Raw genomic sequence first — 18,101 nt, 5'->3', positions numbered from 1 at the left:
TAGTGGCTCATGTCTGTAATCCCAGCGCTTTGGAAGGCTGAGGTGGGCAGACCACCTAAGATCAGGAGTTTGAGATCAGCCTGGTCAACATGGTGAAAACTTGTCTCTAATAAAAATACAGAATTAGTTGTGTGTGGTGGCACACACCTGTAATCCCAGCTACTTGGGAGACTGAGGCAGGAGAATTGCCTGAACCCAAGAGACTGAGGTTGCAGTAAACTGAGCTCATGCCACTGTACTCCAGCTTGGATGACAGAGTGAGACTCCTTCTCAAGGAGGAAAAGACAAAACAAAAAAACAAACAAAACAAAAAAACAAACAAAAAAACCAGTTAATTGAACATTATGTATAACAAAAGCAGCGAAAATGTATTAAGCATTTACTTCATACCAGCTATTGACAAATATTTTACATGTATTATATTTAATCCTCATAATTCTGCAAAGGTATCCCCCTTTTTAATCTAAAAAAAATTTTTAAATGAGGTGGGAAAATCTCGAGGGAGCATTTTCTGATCATAACAGTAACACTGGGTTGCCTGCAGGTGGGATCTGGAACTATGTTTTTTCTTTCCCTGTATTTTCCAATTTTTCTTATATTGAAAGGATTACAGGTTTTTTGGTTTTTGTTTTTTCTTGAAACAGGGTCTTGCTCTGCAGCATAGGCTGGATTGTAGTGGTGCCATCATGGCTGACTGCAGCCTTAACCTCCCAGGATCCTCCCACTGAAACCTCCCAAGTAGCTGAGACCACAAGTGGGCGCCACCAGGCACAGCTTATTTTTGTACTGTTTGCAGAGACAGGGTTTAGCTATGTTGCTCAGGCTGGTCTCAAATTCCTACCTCAGCCTTCCAAGGTGCTGGGACTACAGGCATAAGCCATGAAACCTAGCCCACAATTTGTCTTAATTATCACTTTGTATTTATTTTTTGTACAAAAGCATCAGGTTGGTGCAAAAATACATTTTAAACAGTTCTAAATGTTCTAGCTATGTATTTAAAGCTGTTTGTCAAATACATAAAGCTATGTATTTCACAGGTAACATTTAACACTTAGGGATCAAGAAACTAGGTTTTAAGGTCAGAATCGATGTATCTGTTCTGACACGGAGGTAACCAGGGGAAACCGTACCTGTAGTATCAAGGACTCAGTTGACTGCATCTTCAGCATGTCCTAGATTAGCCAAGCATGTGTTGATATAAGAAACCCAGGAAATTTTTATTAAGTACATCACAAATTATTCCAGATCTTCTGTTTTAGGACCATGCCATGAGTTAGGGGCCAATATTAACCTATTTGTTTCTTAAGAATATGTCTTTTCAAAGTTTGGGATCAGCATATACGTATCAAGGAGTGTTTTTCATTAAATTTTAGTCCCTGAGGTGGATGCAGTGGCTCAAGGTTGGGTGGATGGCTTGAGCTCAGGGGTAGTAAATCAATAAATGTTACACAATCAATAGCACCTCAGAATGAAAAAAATAAAATAAAAAACAGATGAAAGATTCGGGGTCAAACAGAAAACTGTCTATAGGTCAAGGAGGATTAACAGAAAGGCTAAGAAAATTAGCCTACTGGCCAGGACTAGCTAATAGAGATAAACAAGAAATTATACAAAACAATGCTGGAAGATCACTTTGAAGGCCTCTTTACCCGAGAACCTGGGAAAAGCTAAAAGGCCACATGCCAGCCGGGCGCGGTGGCTCAAGCCTGTAATCCCAGCACTTTGGGAGGCCGAGGCGGGGGGATCACGAGGTCGAGAGATCGAGACCATCCTGGTCAACATGGTGAAACCCCGTCTCTACTAAAAATACAAAAAATTAGCTGGGCATGGTGGCACGTGCCTGTAATCCCAGCTACTCAGGAGGCTGAGGCAGGAGAATTGCCTGAACCCAGGAGGCAGAGGTTGCGGTGAGCCGAGATCGCGCCATTGCACTCCAGCCTGGGTAACAAGAGTGAAACTCCGTCTCAAAAAAAAAAAAAAAAAAAAAAGGCCACATGCCCTAGGGCAAAGGACAGCACTACACAGCAGAAAGATGTTCCAAGGGAGCACACCCAATTTCAAGCCACTTTACCACAGTCATTCTTTTCTACAAACAGAATTATATCCAAAGATGATTAGTAAGAAGGAAGGATGCCACATGGAGCCCATGAGGACTTTATTAAGAGGGGAGGTGAAAAGGTAACAAAGCAAGTAAAAGAGAGAGGAAAGTCTGCTTTAGAGAAGAATAACCCCAAGAAGCAGCAGAAAATTACAGATTAATGAGCTATACTCTAGAAACCAAAAGTGACATCAAACTAAAAATAGATAAAAATAAAAGGAATCCCCCAAAACATGGCATTATACACAAATTTAATAAATAAGGCCAGGTGCAGTGGCTTATACCTGTAATCCCAGCACTTTGGGAGGCTGAGGTGGGCAGATTGCTTGAGCCCAGTAGTTTGAGACCAGCCTGGGCAACATGGCAAAACCCCATCTCTACAAAGAAAATACAACAAAAAAATTAGCTGGGAATGGTGGTGTGCACTTGTAGTCCCAGAATGAGGTGGGGGTAATGCTTGAGCCTGGGAATTTGAGGGTGCAGTGAGCTGAGATCGTGTCACTGCACTCCAGCCTAGGTAACAGTGAGACGCTGTCTCAAAAATATAGAAATAAATAAATAATACAGAAAACTTTTTCTAAAATAAAGAACCAATTCTGCAGCAGGAAAGGTACACATACTATAACCCCAATACGGATTCAGAATTTACACCCAAAATCTGGATTGAGAAAGGATAAATGCAAGAAACAGAATACCGTGGATACCTAAACACACAAGAACAGAGAAACATCGGGATGACCTAACACTTCTCCACTACAACCTATGATGCCAAATAATAGTGATTATCTATAGTTTCTTTGTTTAAAAGAAAAGCCATTAAAATTTCACTTTTGTTCTGTTTGTTTTTTTGAGACAGGGTCTGGCTCTGTTGTCTAGGCTGGAGTGCAATGGTGTGATGACAGCTCACTGAAACCTCGAACTCCTAGGCTCAAGCAATCTTCCCACCTTGGTCTCCCAAAGTGCTGGGATTACAGGTGTGAGCCATCACACTCAGCTAAAATTTTGCTTTTATTTTATTTTATTTTGAGACAGAGTTTCGCTCCTGTTACCCAGGCTGGAGTGCAATGGCGCAATCTCGGCTCACCGCAACCTCCGCCTCCTGGGTTCAGGCAATTCTCCTGCCTCAGCCTCCTGAGTAGCTGGGATTACAGGCACGTGCCACCATGCCCAGCCAATTTTTTCTATTTTTAGTAGAGACGGGGTTTCACCATGTTGACCGGGATGGTCTCGATCTCTTGACCTTGTGATCCAGCCGCCTCAGCCTCCCAAAGTGCTGGGATTACAGGTGTGAGCCACCGCGCCCGGCCAATTTTGCTTTTATTTACACAATACACTGGCCAAAAAACTGAAGCTACATCAAGAATCTCCTTTGTTTCACCTTTATACAATCTCATTCCTCTCTTCAGAGACAACCACTGTTAACATTTTAGTTTGTTTCCTTTCAGGCCTTTATCTGTGCCTCTACAGACATAGGCATAAAAGAAACAAACAGTTGTAGGGAAGCAATGTTTAACATAAATGTATCATACCATCTCATTTAGCAATTTGATTATTCCATTTAACAACAGATCTCAGAGCTGTTTTCTTGTACACACACACACACACACACACACACACACACACACACACATATTCCATATTCTTTTAAATGCTGTACGGTAACTCATAAAATGAATGTAGCGTATTTAACACATCCCTGCTGACAGACGAATTCTTTGGACTATTAATCAGTTTCTTACTATATAAGCTATGCAGTAAACATCCTTTTATATAGCTATCCCTAGAGAAATGACCACATTTGTGCTGAAAAAGTTCTTCACACTGTCAGATCAAAGAACATACAGTACATGTTAAAAGATACTGTTAAATTAGCTGGGGATACTGGCATGTGTCAATAACCCCTGATACTCAAGAGCTGGAAGGAAGGACTCCCAAACTACTCCTTAAAGAAATTGTAGCCGGGCGCGGTGGCTCAAGCCTGTAATCCCAGCACTTTGGGAGGCCGAGGCGGGTGGATCACGAGGTCAAGAGATCAAGACCATGCTGGTCAACATGGTGAAACCCGGTCTCTACTAAAAATACAAAAAAATTAGCTGGGCATGGTGGCGCGTGCCTGATATCCCAGCTACTCAGGAGGCTGAGGCAGGAGAATTGCCTGAAGCCAGGAGGCGGAGGTTGTGGTGAGCCGAGATTGCACCATTGCACTTCAGCCTGGGCAACAAGAGTGAAACTCCGTCTCAAAAAAAAAAAGAAATTGTAACAATTTGTACTCCTACTACCAGTATCTGAAACAACCCATTTCCCACACTCTTGCTATCAAAGGCTATCATTGGTATTTTTTTCATTTTGGACAATCTCTCAGGAGACAACTAAATCTTGTTTTGTTTAGAGGCAAACATTTTCATATGTTTATCACTCAATTTTTAAATTTGCTTTGTTTGTGAATAGCATTTGTATTACCTTTTCTCATTTTTTCTACTGGTTATTTCTAGAATAACTTTTTTTTTTTTTTCCTCAGACAGGGTCTCATTCTGTCACCCAGGCTAGAGTGCAGTAGTGCCATCACGGCTTACTGCAGCCTTGAACTCCTGGGCTCAAGTGATCCTCCCACCTTAGCCTCCTGAGTAGTCACGACTATGCGTGTGTGCCTCTATGCCAGAATGCCAGACTATTTTTCTTTTTTTTTGAGACAGAGTTTCACTTTTGTTGCCCAGGCTGGAGCGCAATGGCACAATCTCAGCTCACTACAACCTCCGCCTCCTGGGTTCAAGCAATTCTCCTGTCTTAGCCTCCTGAGTAGCTGGGACTACAGGCATGCGCCACAAAGCCCAGCTAATTTTTTATACTTTAGTAGAGGTGGGGTTTTACCACGTTGGTCAGACTGGTCTCAAACTCCTGGCCTCAGGTGACCCACCCACATCAGTCTCCCAAAGGGCTGGGATTACAGGGCTAAGCCACTGTGCTTGGCCGCCAGACTACTTTTTAAACAATTTTTTTTTGTAAAGATAAAATCTTGCACCTACGTTGCTCAGGCCAATCTCAAACTCCTGCCTCAAGCAATCCTCTCGCTTTAGCTTCCCAAAGTGCTGGGATTCCAGACCCGAGACACAGTGCCTGACCTGTTTTGAGGCCTTTCTTCACATGGAAGTTTTAGATATTGATACAGTCAAACTTACAATCTTCTTTTGGTTTCTACATTTTATACCTTGAGAAAGTCCATCTCTACCCAAAGGCTGTATCTTCTCTACCACTTTATACTGTTTTTCTGTATATGCTTAACATTCAGGCTTTTAATAATACTACCTTTATCCCATGTTAAATTTCATAAAGAGGAATGTCTTTGAACTTTGTTCCCCTAACCTATTTGCTTATTCCACATTTTACAATAGTATTTGAATATCTGATAGATTCAAGTTCTCTTCCATTATCATTTAAAATATTTTCTTACCTATTTTCTCTTCCAAATGACTTTTAAGATCAAGATGGTCAAGTCAGTAAGAAATTCAGTTTGAATTTTGATTCAGATTGCATTTAATTATTTGAGAGTTGTGACAGCCGTCCAATACTGACCTTTCCATCCAGAAACAAGGCAAAAAAATATATATATATATATTTTCTACTACATTATCCATTAACAAGAACAGTTTGTTTGTTTTGAGACAGAGCCTAACTGTTGCCGAGGCTGGCAGGATATCCGCTCACCGCAACCTCCGCCTCTCAAGCAATCCTCCTGCCTCAGCCTCCAAAGTAGGTAGGTGTGTACCACCATGCTTGGCTAATTTTTGTACTTTCAGTAGAGATGGGGTTTCATCATATTGGCCAGGCTGGTCTCGAATTCCTGACCTCAGGTGATCTACTCGCCTGGCCAGGAACAGTTTATTTTTGTATGCCATCTTATTTTGGGTCACTGTAGTAAACCCATTCTTTTTTTTTTTTAGGGGGACAGAGTCTCCATTTGTTGTCCAGGGTAGAGTGCAGTGGCATGATCTCGCCTCACTGCAACCTCCACCTCCCAGGTGCAAGCAATTCTCCTTCCTCAGCCTCAGCATCTCAAAGTGCTGAAATTACAGATGTGAGCCCAACTGCCTGGCCCTAAACTCATCAATTCCGATTGTTGATTCTCTTAGGTTTATGTAGATGCTGGCACCTATAAATGTTTGGTTGCTTGCTTTCCAATATTTCTGATTCTTTTTGTTGCCTTACTACATGAGCTGAAATCTCAAATATATACTTAAACAGATGCAGAGATACAGGAACTCTTAGTTTGTTGCTGACTTTAATGATAGGTATATCATTTCATTTTTTTTTTTTTTGAGATGAAGTTTCACTCTTGTTGCCCAGGCTGGAGTACAGTACCTCCATCTTGGCTCACTACAACCTCTGCCTTCCAGTTTCAAGCGATTCTCCTGCTTCAGCCTCCCAAGTAGCTGGGATTACAGGCACCTGCCACCATGTCGATTAATTTTTCTTTTCTTTTCTTTTCTTTTTTTTTTTTTTGGTATTTTTAGTAGAGACAGGGTTTCACCATGTTGACCAGGCTGGTCTAGAACTCCTAACCTTGAGATCCACCTGCCTCGGCCTCCCAAAGTGCTGGGATTACAAGCATGAGCCACTGCACCTGGCATGTGCCTAGTATTTCAATTTTTTTAATGTTTGTTGTAAATTTCTGGTAGATAGCCTTAATCAAGTTAAGAAAATATCCTTTTTTTTTTTTTTGAGACGGAGTTTCGCTCTTGTTACCCAGGCTGGAGTGCAATGGCGCGGTCTTGGCTCACTGCAACCTCCAACTCCTAGGTTCAGGCAATTCTCTTGCCACAGACTCCTGAGTAGCTGGGATTACAGGCACGTGCCACCATGCCCAGCTAACTTTTTATATTTTTAGGAGACGGGGTTTCACCATGTTGACCAGGATGGTCTCAATCTCTTGACCTCGTTATCCACCCGCCTCGGCCTCCCAAAGTGATGGGATTACAGGCTTGAGCCACCACGCCCGGCAATTTCTAAGAGGGTTTTTAAAAAAAATAATCAGGAATGGGTATCAAAAATATACTATTTACTACATTTTTTGGATTAATCGTACAGAGGCTTTTTTTTTTTTTTTTTTTTTTTTTTTAAGATGGAGGTTTACTCTGTCGCCCAGCCTGGGGTGCAATGGCACAATCTCGGCGCACTGTAACCTCCGCCTCCCAGGTTCAAGAGATTGTCCCACCTCAGCCTTCCGAGTAGCTGGGACTACAGGCATGTGCCACCATGCCCGGCTAATTTTTTGTATTTTCAGCAGGAATGAGGTTTCACCATGTTAGCCAGGCTAGTCTTGAACTACTGACCTCAAGTGATCCACCCACCTCAGCTTCTCAAAGTGCTGGGATTACAGGCATGAGCCACCATGCCCGGCCATAAATTACTTAATGTTGAACCAAGCTTATGTTCATGGGAAAAATCGTACTTGGTGATATGGTTTGGCTGTATCTCTACCCAAATCTCATCTCGAATTGTAGGTCCCATAATCCCCATGTGGTGGGAAGGACCTGGTGGGAGGTAACTGAATCATGGGGGTGGTTTCACCCATGCTATTCTCAAGATAGAAAGTTCTCACCAGGCCGGGCGCGGTGGCTCAAGCCTGTAATCCCAGCACTTTGGGAGGCTGAGGCGGGTAGATCACAAGGTCAAGAGATCGAGACCATCCTCGTCAACGTGGTGAAACCCCGTCTCTACTAAAAATACAAAACATGGCCGGGCGCGGTAATTCAAGCCTGTAATCCCAGCACTTTGGGAGGCCGAGGCGGGTGGATCACGAGGTCAAGAGATCGAGACCATCCCGGTCAACACGGTGAAACCCCGTCTCTACTAAGAATACAAAAAATTGGCTGGACATGGTGGCGCGTGCCTGTAATTCCAGCTACTCAGGAGGCTGAGGCAGGAGAATTGCCTGAACCCAAGAGGCGGAGGTTGCAGTGAGCTGAGATTGCGCCATTGCACTCCAGCCTGGGTAACAAGAGTGAAACTCCGTCTCAAAATAAATAAATAAATAAAAATAAAATAAAATAGAAAGTTCTCACCAGACCTCATGGTTTAATAGGGGGCATCCCCCTTCACTTGTCTCTCATTCTTCTCCTTTCTGCCACTCTGTGAAGGAGGACCTATTTGCTTCCCCTTCTGCCATTATTTTAACTTTCCTGAGGCCTCCCAGCCATGTTGAACTTTGAGTCAATTAAACCTCTTTCCTTTATAAATTACCCAGTCTTGGGTATGCTTTTATTAGCAGCATAAGAGTAGACGAATAATACACTTGGCCATGAATAATTTTTTTCATAGCCTACTGGATTCCAGTTATATTATTTACTATCTTTATATCTGATTTCTTATAAAAATTAGACTATAATCTTCTTGTTTTCCTTTTTGAGATAGTCTCACTCCATCATCCAGGCTGGAATGCAGTGGCGTATGCCACCATGCCCAGCTAATTTTTGTATTTTTATTTTTTTGAGATAGAGTCTCACTCTGTCACCCAGGCTAGAGTGCACTGGCATGATCGCGGCTCACTGCAACCTCCACCTCCCAGGTTCAAGTGAGTCTCATGCCTCAGCCTCCCAAGTAGCTGGAACTACAGGTATGCACCACCAAACCCTGGCTAATTTTTATATTTTTAGTAGAGATGGGCTTTCACCAAGTTGGCTAGACTGGCCTCAAACTCCTGATTTCAGGTGATCCACCCGCCTCAGTCTCCGAAAGTGCTGTGATTACAGGAGTGAGCCAATGCACTCAGCCAAATTTTGTATTTTTATTAGAGGCAGAGTTTCGCCATGTTGGCCAGGCTGGCCTCAAGAGATCCACCCACCTCAGCTTCCCTGAGTGCTGGGGTTACAGGTATGAGCCACCATGCCTGGCCTTGCCCAGTGTTTCTGTGAAGGTAGTGCCAGCCTTATAAAATAAGCTCCTAAATTTACTACCTTTTAACTACATTCTGGAAATGACCAAGTAATCTGGGAAGTAAATGGTCCTTATTAGATTGGAAAAAATTATCATCTAGGCTTAAAAACTGCCTGGGATTGAAGTCTTTCAACTAACATTACAATGTCCTCTATATTTAACAATCTATTCAACTTTCCTACTATTTCTTGAAACAATATTATCATATATTTTCCTAGAAAAATCACACATTTCGTTTTCCAATTTATTATTATTATTATTATTATTATTATTATTATTATGACACAGTCTTATTCTGTTGCCCAGGCTGGAGTGCAGTGGCACAATCTTGGCTCACTGCAACCTCTGCCTCCAGGTTCAAGTGATTCTCATGCCTCAGCCTCCTCGGTAGCTGGGATTACAGGGGTGTGGCACCACACCTGGCTAATGTTTGCATTTTTAGTAGAGATGGAGTTTCACCATGTTGGCCAGGATGGTCTCAAACTCCTGACCTCAAGTAATCCACTGCGCCCAGCAAATTTTCAAATTTAACAGGATAGAGTACTCTCCTAAGTTTGAAGATCATCTGAGTTCATTTTACACTGAATTTCCCATTCCTATATACTTCATTTATATCTTTTCTCTTGACTAAAATGGTTTTGTCTATTTTACTGGTCTTTTTTAAAAGCTAGTTTTTGGTTTTTTTTTTTTTTTTTTTTTTTGAGACAGAGTTACGCTCCTGTTACCCAGGCTGGAGTACAATGGCGCGATCTCAGCTCACCGCAACCTCCACCTCCTGGGTTCAGGCAATTCTCCTGCCTCAGCCTCCTGAGTAGCTGGGAGTACAGGCACGTGCCACCATGCCCAGCTAATTTTTGTATTTTTAGTAGAGACGGGGTTTCACCATGTTGACCAGGATGGTCTTGATCTCTTGACATCGTGATCCACTCGTCTCGGCCTCCCAAAGTGCTGGGATTACAGGCGTGAGCCACCACGCCCAGCCTAGTTTTTGGTTTTACCAATTAAGCTTACTGAACTATTTTCTATTTTATTAAGGTCTGCTTTTATTTATTATTAAGTCTTTCCTCCTCCTTTCTGTAGACTTATTTTGTCATTCTTATTCTTACACTGAACACATAGTTCATTTTCTGTCTTTGTTTTTAAAAAGATTCACTGAATACTGTGTATCTTCTGTAGGCTATGTTGGCTGGATCTGACAGGCTTTTGTTATCAGGACCCTCATTATTACTAGTATCTCCAGTCCCTAAGTTTTATTTTAATCTCAACTGCTTAGCTGTTTATATATTTATGTACATATATATATCTTTTTTTGAGACAGAGTCTACCCCTGTCACCCAGGCTACAGTGCAGTGGCGCAACCTTGGTACACTGCAACCTCTGCCTCCCACGTTCAAGTGATTCTTGTGCCTCAGCCTCCCAAGTAGCTGGGATTACAGGCGCCTGCCAGCAAGCCTGGCTAATTTTTGTACTTTTAATAGAGATGGGGTTTCGTCATGTTGGCCAGGTTGGTCTCCAGGTCCCGACCTCAAGTGATCCGCTGCTTCAGCCTCCCAAAGTGCTGGGATTCGGGTATGAGCCACTGTACCCAGCCCCAGATTTACATTTAAATCTTTTTTTATTTTTTAGATAGAGTTTCACTCTTGTTGCCCAGGCTGGAGTGCAATGGCACATTCCTGGCTCACCGCAACCTCTACCTCCTGAGTTCAAACGATTCTCCTGTCTCAGCCTCCCAAGTAGCTGGGATTACCGGCATGTGCCACCATGTCTGGCTAATTTTTTGTATTTCGTAGAGACAGGGTTTAAGCATGTTGGCCAGGATAGTCTCGATCTCTTGACCTTGTGATCTACCCGCCTCAGCCTCCCAAAGTGCTGGGATTACAGGCGTGAGCCACTGCGCCCAGCCTTACATTTAAATCTTATCATAATTTTCTTTTTTTTTTGAGACGGAGTTTCTCTCGTTACCCAGGCTGGAGTGCAATGGCGCGATCCTGGCTCACCGCAACCTCCGCCTCCTGGGTTCAGGCAATTCTCCTGCCTCAGCCTCCTGAGTAGCTGGGATTACAGGCACGTGCCACCATGCCCAGCTAATTTTTTGTATTTTTAGTAGAGACGGGGTTTCACCATATTGACCACGTTGGTCTCGATCTCCTGACCTCGTGATCCACCCGCCTCGGCCTCCCAAAGTGCTGGGATTACAGGCTTGAGCCACTGCGCCCGGCCATAAGATAAATTTTCTTTGCTTGAGGAACACTTTTGTTTTTTTGGCAGAGTTTTGTTCTGTTGCCGGGCTGAAGTGCAATGGCATGATCATGGCTCACTGCACCTCCAACCTCCCAAGGTCAAGCAATCCTCTTGTCTCAGCCACCTGAGTAGCTGGGACTACAGGCACGTGCCACCACGCCTGGCTAATTTTTGTATTTTTCATAGAGGTGGGGTTTCACCAGGTTGCCAGGTTGGTCTTGAAAACACAAATGTTTGTGTGGTCTTAAAGTACTTCCCATTTATTCATGGTAAAGAAAATAACAGTAACTATACAGTGGAAAAATCAATAATCTTAGCTAAGGATGAAAATTGAGGGGCAGAGGACCATTATGTCTCTCTAAATGAAATGAATGAATGAAAAAGAAAGAAAAGAAAAAAGGAAGAAAGAAAGAAGAAATTAAAAAAGAGAAAGAGGAGAGAGAGAGAGAGAAAGAGACAGAGAGAAAGAGAAAGAGAGAGAGAGAGAATATGAATACAAATTACTTATGCAGTACGCTGGCCAAGAATGCATAACCTGAATCTAATCATGAGGAAACATTAGACAAGCACAGTATGAGAAATACTCTATTTTAAAAAAAAGATTATTCCTCAAAAACATCAATGTCAGAAAAAGACAAAAACTGACCAACTGTTCCAGATGAAATGTGACTAAAGACACGAGGGCTAAATGCAATACCTGATCCTGGACTGGATGATGTACAAGTTAACGAAGTGCCACCAAGGATACTGTGGAATCAACTGACAAAACTGGAACATGGAAGATTAAATTTAAAGAAACTGCTAGCTATATAAATAGAATATCCTTATTACTGGGAACTGACTATTTATTTGTGGAAAAAGGTATTTCTTTGATATGTGCAACTTACTCTCAAATGGTTAAAGAAAAGCCTACTGTGTACTGCACACACACACCCCAACACATAAAGTGCAGATAATAAAACAAATGGTATAAAATGTTAACAATAGGTGTATTTCATAAAATATTAGTATTCTGTGTGTTAATCTTGCAACTTTATAAATTTAAAATTACTTCCAAATACAAATGGTTGAAAAGCCACATATATATATATATATATATATATATATATATATATATTTTTAATGCAGAACATACTCACTCCTGTAATCCCAGCACTTTGGGAGGCCAAGTCGGGTGGATCACGAGGCCAGGAGTCTGTGACCAGCCTGGCCAAGATGGTGAAACCGCATCTCTACTAAAAATACAAAAATTAGCCGGGCGTGGTGGTGGGTGCTTGTAGTACCAGCTACTGGGGAGGCTGAGGCAGGAGAATTGCTTGAACCCAGGAGGCAGAGACTGTAGTGAGCCAAGACTGCACCACTGCACTCTAGCCTGGGTGACAGAGCATGACTCTGTCTTTAGGAAAAAAAAAAATTATAACATAAAGCTACATTTTCCCCTCATTTTTTTTTCTTTTTTTTTTTTTTTTTTTTGAGACGGAGTTTCGCTCTTGTTACCCAGGCTGGAGTGCAATGGCGCGATCTCGGCTCACCGCAACCTCCGCCTCCTGGGTTCAGGCAATTCTCCTGCCTCAGCCTCCTGAGTAGCTGGGATTACAGGCACGTGCCACCATGCCCAGCTAATTTTTTATATTTTTAGTAGAGACGGGGTTTCACCATGTTGACCAGGATGGTCTCGATCTCTCGACCTCGTGATCCACCCGCCTCGGCCTCCCAAAGTGCTGGGATTACAGGCTTGAGCCACCGCGCCCGGCCTCTTTTTGTTTTTTAAGGCTAGTCAAGTGAAACAGTAGGAGTGGAAAATTCCCCCTATGTTCTTCACCTACAAAAATGGAATACTATAAAACACTATAAAACAGAAGTGGTCAAACCATTTCACACCTCTCTCATTAAAGTATCTACAATTATTATATTAGCCACCTCATAAAGTTCAAATCCTGTAATGACCATTGGATGATAAAAGAAAAACAAGGCAAAGAAAAGGCATCAGCAATAACAAGAATAAAACGACTTTCATTTTTCTTTTTTTCTTTTGAGACAGTCTCGCTATGTTGACCAGGCTGGAGTGCAGTGGTGTGATCTCGGCTCACTGCCAACTCTACCTCGTGATCTGCCCACCTGGCCTCTGAAAGTGCTGGGGTTACAGGCGTGAGCCACAACGCCCAGCCAGCTTTCATTTTTCTAAGGCATAAGTTCCAGACCAAAAAAAAGGTTTATGAGAGCCCTGAAGCACCTAACCTCCTGCTGGACATATTTAAAAGATAAGCTTAGGGTAAAACTTATCCCAACTGACTTGTCTGTTTCGTGTTAAACTTACACATGATCAAGTCACAAGGGTAAATAATGCTTTATCATGGCCAGGCACGGTGGCTCACACCTGTAATCCCGGCACTTTGGGAGGCCGAGGCCTGTTGAGATTTACTCGGGGTGGTTGGCAAAATATTACAGAAAATATTTAGGGTAAGTTATTGATTATAAGTTTCAGACCTTTTGGCCTTCCACTATAATCTACAACTTTCCCTAAATATTTTCTGTAATATTTTGCCAACCACCCCGAGTATATCTCAACAGAGGCAGGCAGATCACCTGAGGTCAGGAGTTGGAGACCAACCTGGAGAACCTGGTGAAACCCCATCTCTACTAAAAATACAAAAATTAGCTGGGTATGGTGTCGGGCGCCTGTAATCCCAGCCACTTGGGAGGCTGAGATGGGAGAATTGCTTGAACCCAGGAGGCGGAGGCTGCAGTGAGCTCAGACGGCACCACTGCACTCCAGCCTGGGCGATAAGAGCAAAACTCATTCTCAGAAGAAATACTAATAATGCTGTATCATAATAAAATTCCATTTTAAAATCAAACTGCCTAAACCAATATTGGAACACCGTAAAAACAGTTTTAAGCTTAGAAGAGACATCCCAAAGCTATATTTTAATTTACCACTTTGTCTGTCATAAAGGAGATTTTTTTAAAGCACAAAACAAGGAAACTTACAGTTCATCTCGTTGTCTCTGGGACAGCACCATCTTGGCTGTAATGTCAAGCTTATCTGATATAGTGGTATGTCCCTCCTTTGGGAAATCAAAAAGCTTTCAATCCGTGGACTTATAATTTAAATATGCCACTCAGTGTCTTCCACACAGGGGAAAAGATTCTTTTACAAATGAATCCAACTAGTAACCAGAAGATATTCAACAAGTAAGATTCATTCCACCTAAGGAGAAAGAGAGAGAAAAAAAATATTTCATTTAAAATTTAAATTATTTCTAAATTACTAGTTGTAGTACCCATTTTCGAAGTTTCCTGTGATGTTAGTATAAATATCAAATGACGATTATCAACTTACAATGAAAGTCGACTAATGTCAAAAATCATACTGTTTTATGTATTTTAAACTACTTTTTAAATTAATAATTAAATGAGCCCAAACAGCATTACTTTTAACATAAATCTACCCACTCCCAACCATATTAACCTGCCAGATACATCTGATTTCAGATATTAACATATAACTCTAAAAGACTGTATTTATCTCTTAGAGACAAAAAAGTTAAAATTTCAAATGTATAAAAAAGGTATAAAAGGTAAAACAGACAAGGGTTTCATAAACTGCACAAGCCAAACAATGCCAACTATCACTGAAGTAACCTTCAAGGTTGAATGTTAATCACCAATAACCTTAGAATGGCCGATATTTAAAAAATATACTGCTCAGCAATCTTACGCTTATTTTTTTTCTGAGACAGGCTCTCTTCTCACACAGGTTGGAGTGCGGTGGGGTGACCATGGCTCACTTCAGCCTTCCGTCTCTGGGCTTAAGCAATCTTCCCAACTCAGTCTCAGCCTCCCAAGCAGCTGGGACTACAGGCACACATCACCATGTCTAGCTAATTTCTAAATTTTTTTTGTAGAGACAGGTGTCTCTACATTCCTGGTCTCAAACTCCTGTGCTCATGAACTCCTCCTGCCTTGGCCTCCCAAAGTGCTGGAATCTTATGTTGTCTTAACCACTGCACCTAAGTGGAAATGTATTTGAGATAGTTTTATTTAAAATAGAGGCTACTGGTGTTTATATAAAATTCGACTGGAAGAGGCAATTCAAAGTAATAAAAAATCATCCTCCAAATGAAATGAAATTAACATATAATCAAGTGCCTGTGGGACAACCAATCTAGAAACCTGTCATGGACAGAAGAGTTAAGAAGGACCATTTCCTGAGTACCTTTTAAATGCCATGCCAGTTACTGTTCCAGGTACTGGGAATACAGTGGTGAATAAGCCAGTGAAGGAAGAAAAATGAGGCTGCGTGTGGTGGTTCACACGTGTATTCCCAGCACTTTGGGAGGCTAAGGCAGGAAGATCACTTGAGCCCAGGAGTTCAAGAGCAGCCTGGGAAACATAGGAGACCCCATCTCTACAGAAAATTTTAAAAATTAGGTAGGTGTAAAGTAATTCACCACATCAACAGAACCAAAGACAAAAATCACATGATTATCTCAATTGATGCAAAGAAGGCCTTTGACAAAATTCAACAGCCCTTTATGCTAAAAACCCTCAATAAACTAGGTATTGACAGAACGTTATCTCAAAATAAAAAAAGCTATTTACGACAAACCAACAGCCAATATCATACTGAATGGGCAAAAACTGGAAGCATTCCCTTTGAAATCTGGCACTAGACAAGGATGCCCTCTCTCACCACTCCTATTCAATATAGTACTAGAAGTTCTAGCCAGAGCAATCAGGCAAGAAAAAGAAATAAAGGGTATTCAAATAGGAAAGGAGGAAGTCAAATTGTCTCTATTGGCAGGTGACATGTTTGTATATCTACAAGACCCCATCGTCTCAGCCCCAAATCTCTTGAAACTGATAAGCAACTTCAGCAAAGTCTCAGGATACAAAATCAATGTGCAAAAATCACAAGCATTCCTATACACCAATAACCGACTTAAAGAGAGCCAAATCAAGAAAAAACTGCCCTTCACAATTGCTACAAACAGAATAAAATACCTAGGAATACAACAAGGAACGTAAAGGACCTCTTCAAGGAGAAATACAAACCACTGCTCAACAAAATGAGAGGACACAAACAGATGGAGAAACATTCCATGTTCGTGGTTAGGAAAAATCAGTATCTTGAAAATGGCCATGCTGTTCAAAGTAACTTACAGATTTAATGTATCCCCATTAAGCTACCAATGACCTTCTTCACAGAATTGGAAAAAAACACCTTAAACTTCACATGGAACCAAAAGAGAGCCCGCATAGCCAAGTCAATTCTAAGCAAAAAGAACAAAGTGGGAGGCAACACACTACTGGACTTCAAACTATACTACAAGGCTACAGTAATCAAAACAGCATGGTACTGGTACCAAAACAGAGATATAGACCAATGGAACAGAACAGAGGCCTCGAAGGCAACACAACATATCTACAACCATCTGATCTTTGACAAACCTGACAAAAACAAGCAATGTGGAAAGGATTCCCTGTTTAATAAATGGTGTTGGGAAAACTGGCTAGCCACGTGCGGAAAGCAGAAACTGGACCCCTTCCTGACATCTTACACTAAAATTAACTCCAGATGAATTAAAGACTTAAACATAAGACCTAACGCCATAAAAACCCTAGGAGAAAATCTAGGCAAAACCATTCAGGACATAGGCGTATGCAAGGACTTCATGAACAAAACACCAAAAGCATTGGCAACAAAAGCCAAAATAGACAAACGGAACCTAATCAAACTCCACAGCTTCTGCACAGCAAAAAAACAGTCATTAGAGTGAATCGGTAACAACAGAATGGAAAAAAATTTTTGCAGTTTACCCATCTGACAAAGGGCTGATATCCAGAATTTACAAAGAACTAAAACAGATTTACAAGAAAAAAAACAAACAAGCCCATTCAAAAGTGGGCGAAGGATATGAAGAGACACTTTACAAAAGAAGACATACATGAGGCCAAAAAACATATGAAAAAATGCTCATCATCACTGGTCATTAGAGAAATGCAAGTCAAAACTACATTGAGATACCATCTCACGCCACTTAGAATGGTGATCATTAAAAAATCTGGAGACAACGGATGCTGGAGAGGATGTGGAGAAATAGGAACACTTTTACACTGTTGGTGGGAGTGTAAATTAGTTCAACCATTGTGGAAGACAGTGTGGCGATTCCTCAAGGACCTAGAAATAGAAATTCCATTTGACCCAGCAATCCCATTACTGGGTATATATCCAAAGGATTATCAATCGTTCTACTATAAGGACACATGCACACGAATGTTCACTGCAGCACAGTTTACAATAGCAAAGACCTGGAACCAACCCAAATGCCCATTGATGATAGACTGGATAAAGAAAATGTGGCACATATACACCATGGAATATTATGCAGCCATCAAAAACGATGAGTTCGTGTCCTTTGTAGGGACATGGATGAACCTGGAAACTGTCATTCTCAGCAAACTGATACAAGAGCAGAAAATCAAACACTGCATGTTCTCACTCATAGGCGGGTGTTGAACAATGAGAACACATGGACACACAGAGGGGAGCACTACACACTGGGGTCTGTTGGGGGGAAATAGGGGAGGGACAGCGGAGGGTGGGGAGTTGGGGAGAGAGAGCATGGGGAGAAATGCCAGATATAGGTGAAGGGGAGGAAGGCAGCAAATCACACTGCCACGTGTGTACCTATGCAACAATCTTGCATGTTCTTCACACATACCCCAAAACCTAAAATGCAAAAAAAAAAAAAAAAAAAAATTAGGTAGGTGTGGTGGTGCATGCTTACTTGAGAAGCTGAGGAAGGAGGAATGCTTGCCACCCAGG

At 41.8% G+C, this 18,101-nt stretch overlaps 1 protein-coding gene across 3 annotated transcripts in view; it reads right to left on the bottom strand.

Annotated features, from left to right (window-relative positions):
• Positions 1 to 18,101, bottom strand: part of PAFAH1B1 (platelet activating factor acetylhydrolase 1b regulatory subunit 1) — a 110,950-nt gene that overhangs the window by 36,348 nt on the left and 56,501 nt on the right. For 2 of the 3 annotated variants that reach the window (XM_074387973.1, XM_039475716.2), the window contains one exon: positions 14,261 to 14,480. In XM_074387973.1, the coding sequence (XP_074244074.1) occupies positions 14,261 to 14,292 (32 nt within the window). In that variant the 5' untranslated portion in view covers positions 14,293 to 14,480. Of the gene's footprint in view, positions 1 to 14,260; positions 14,481 to 18,101 lie in introns of those variants that run through there. The other variant, NM_001280011.1, reaches the window with a different exon arrangement.

This window comes from Saimiri boliviensis, chromosome 17 (genome assembly GCF_048565385.1).
Source record: "Saimiri boliviensis isolate mSaiBol1 chromosome 17, mSaiBol1.pri, whole genome shotgun sequence".
In the NCBI taxonomy this organism is placed as follows: domain Eukaryota; kingdom Metazoa; phylum Chordata; class Mammalia; order Primates; family Cebidae; genus Saimiri; species Saimiri boliviensis.
This window is presented reverse-complemented; position numbering and strand designations above follow the sequence as displayed.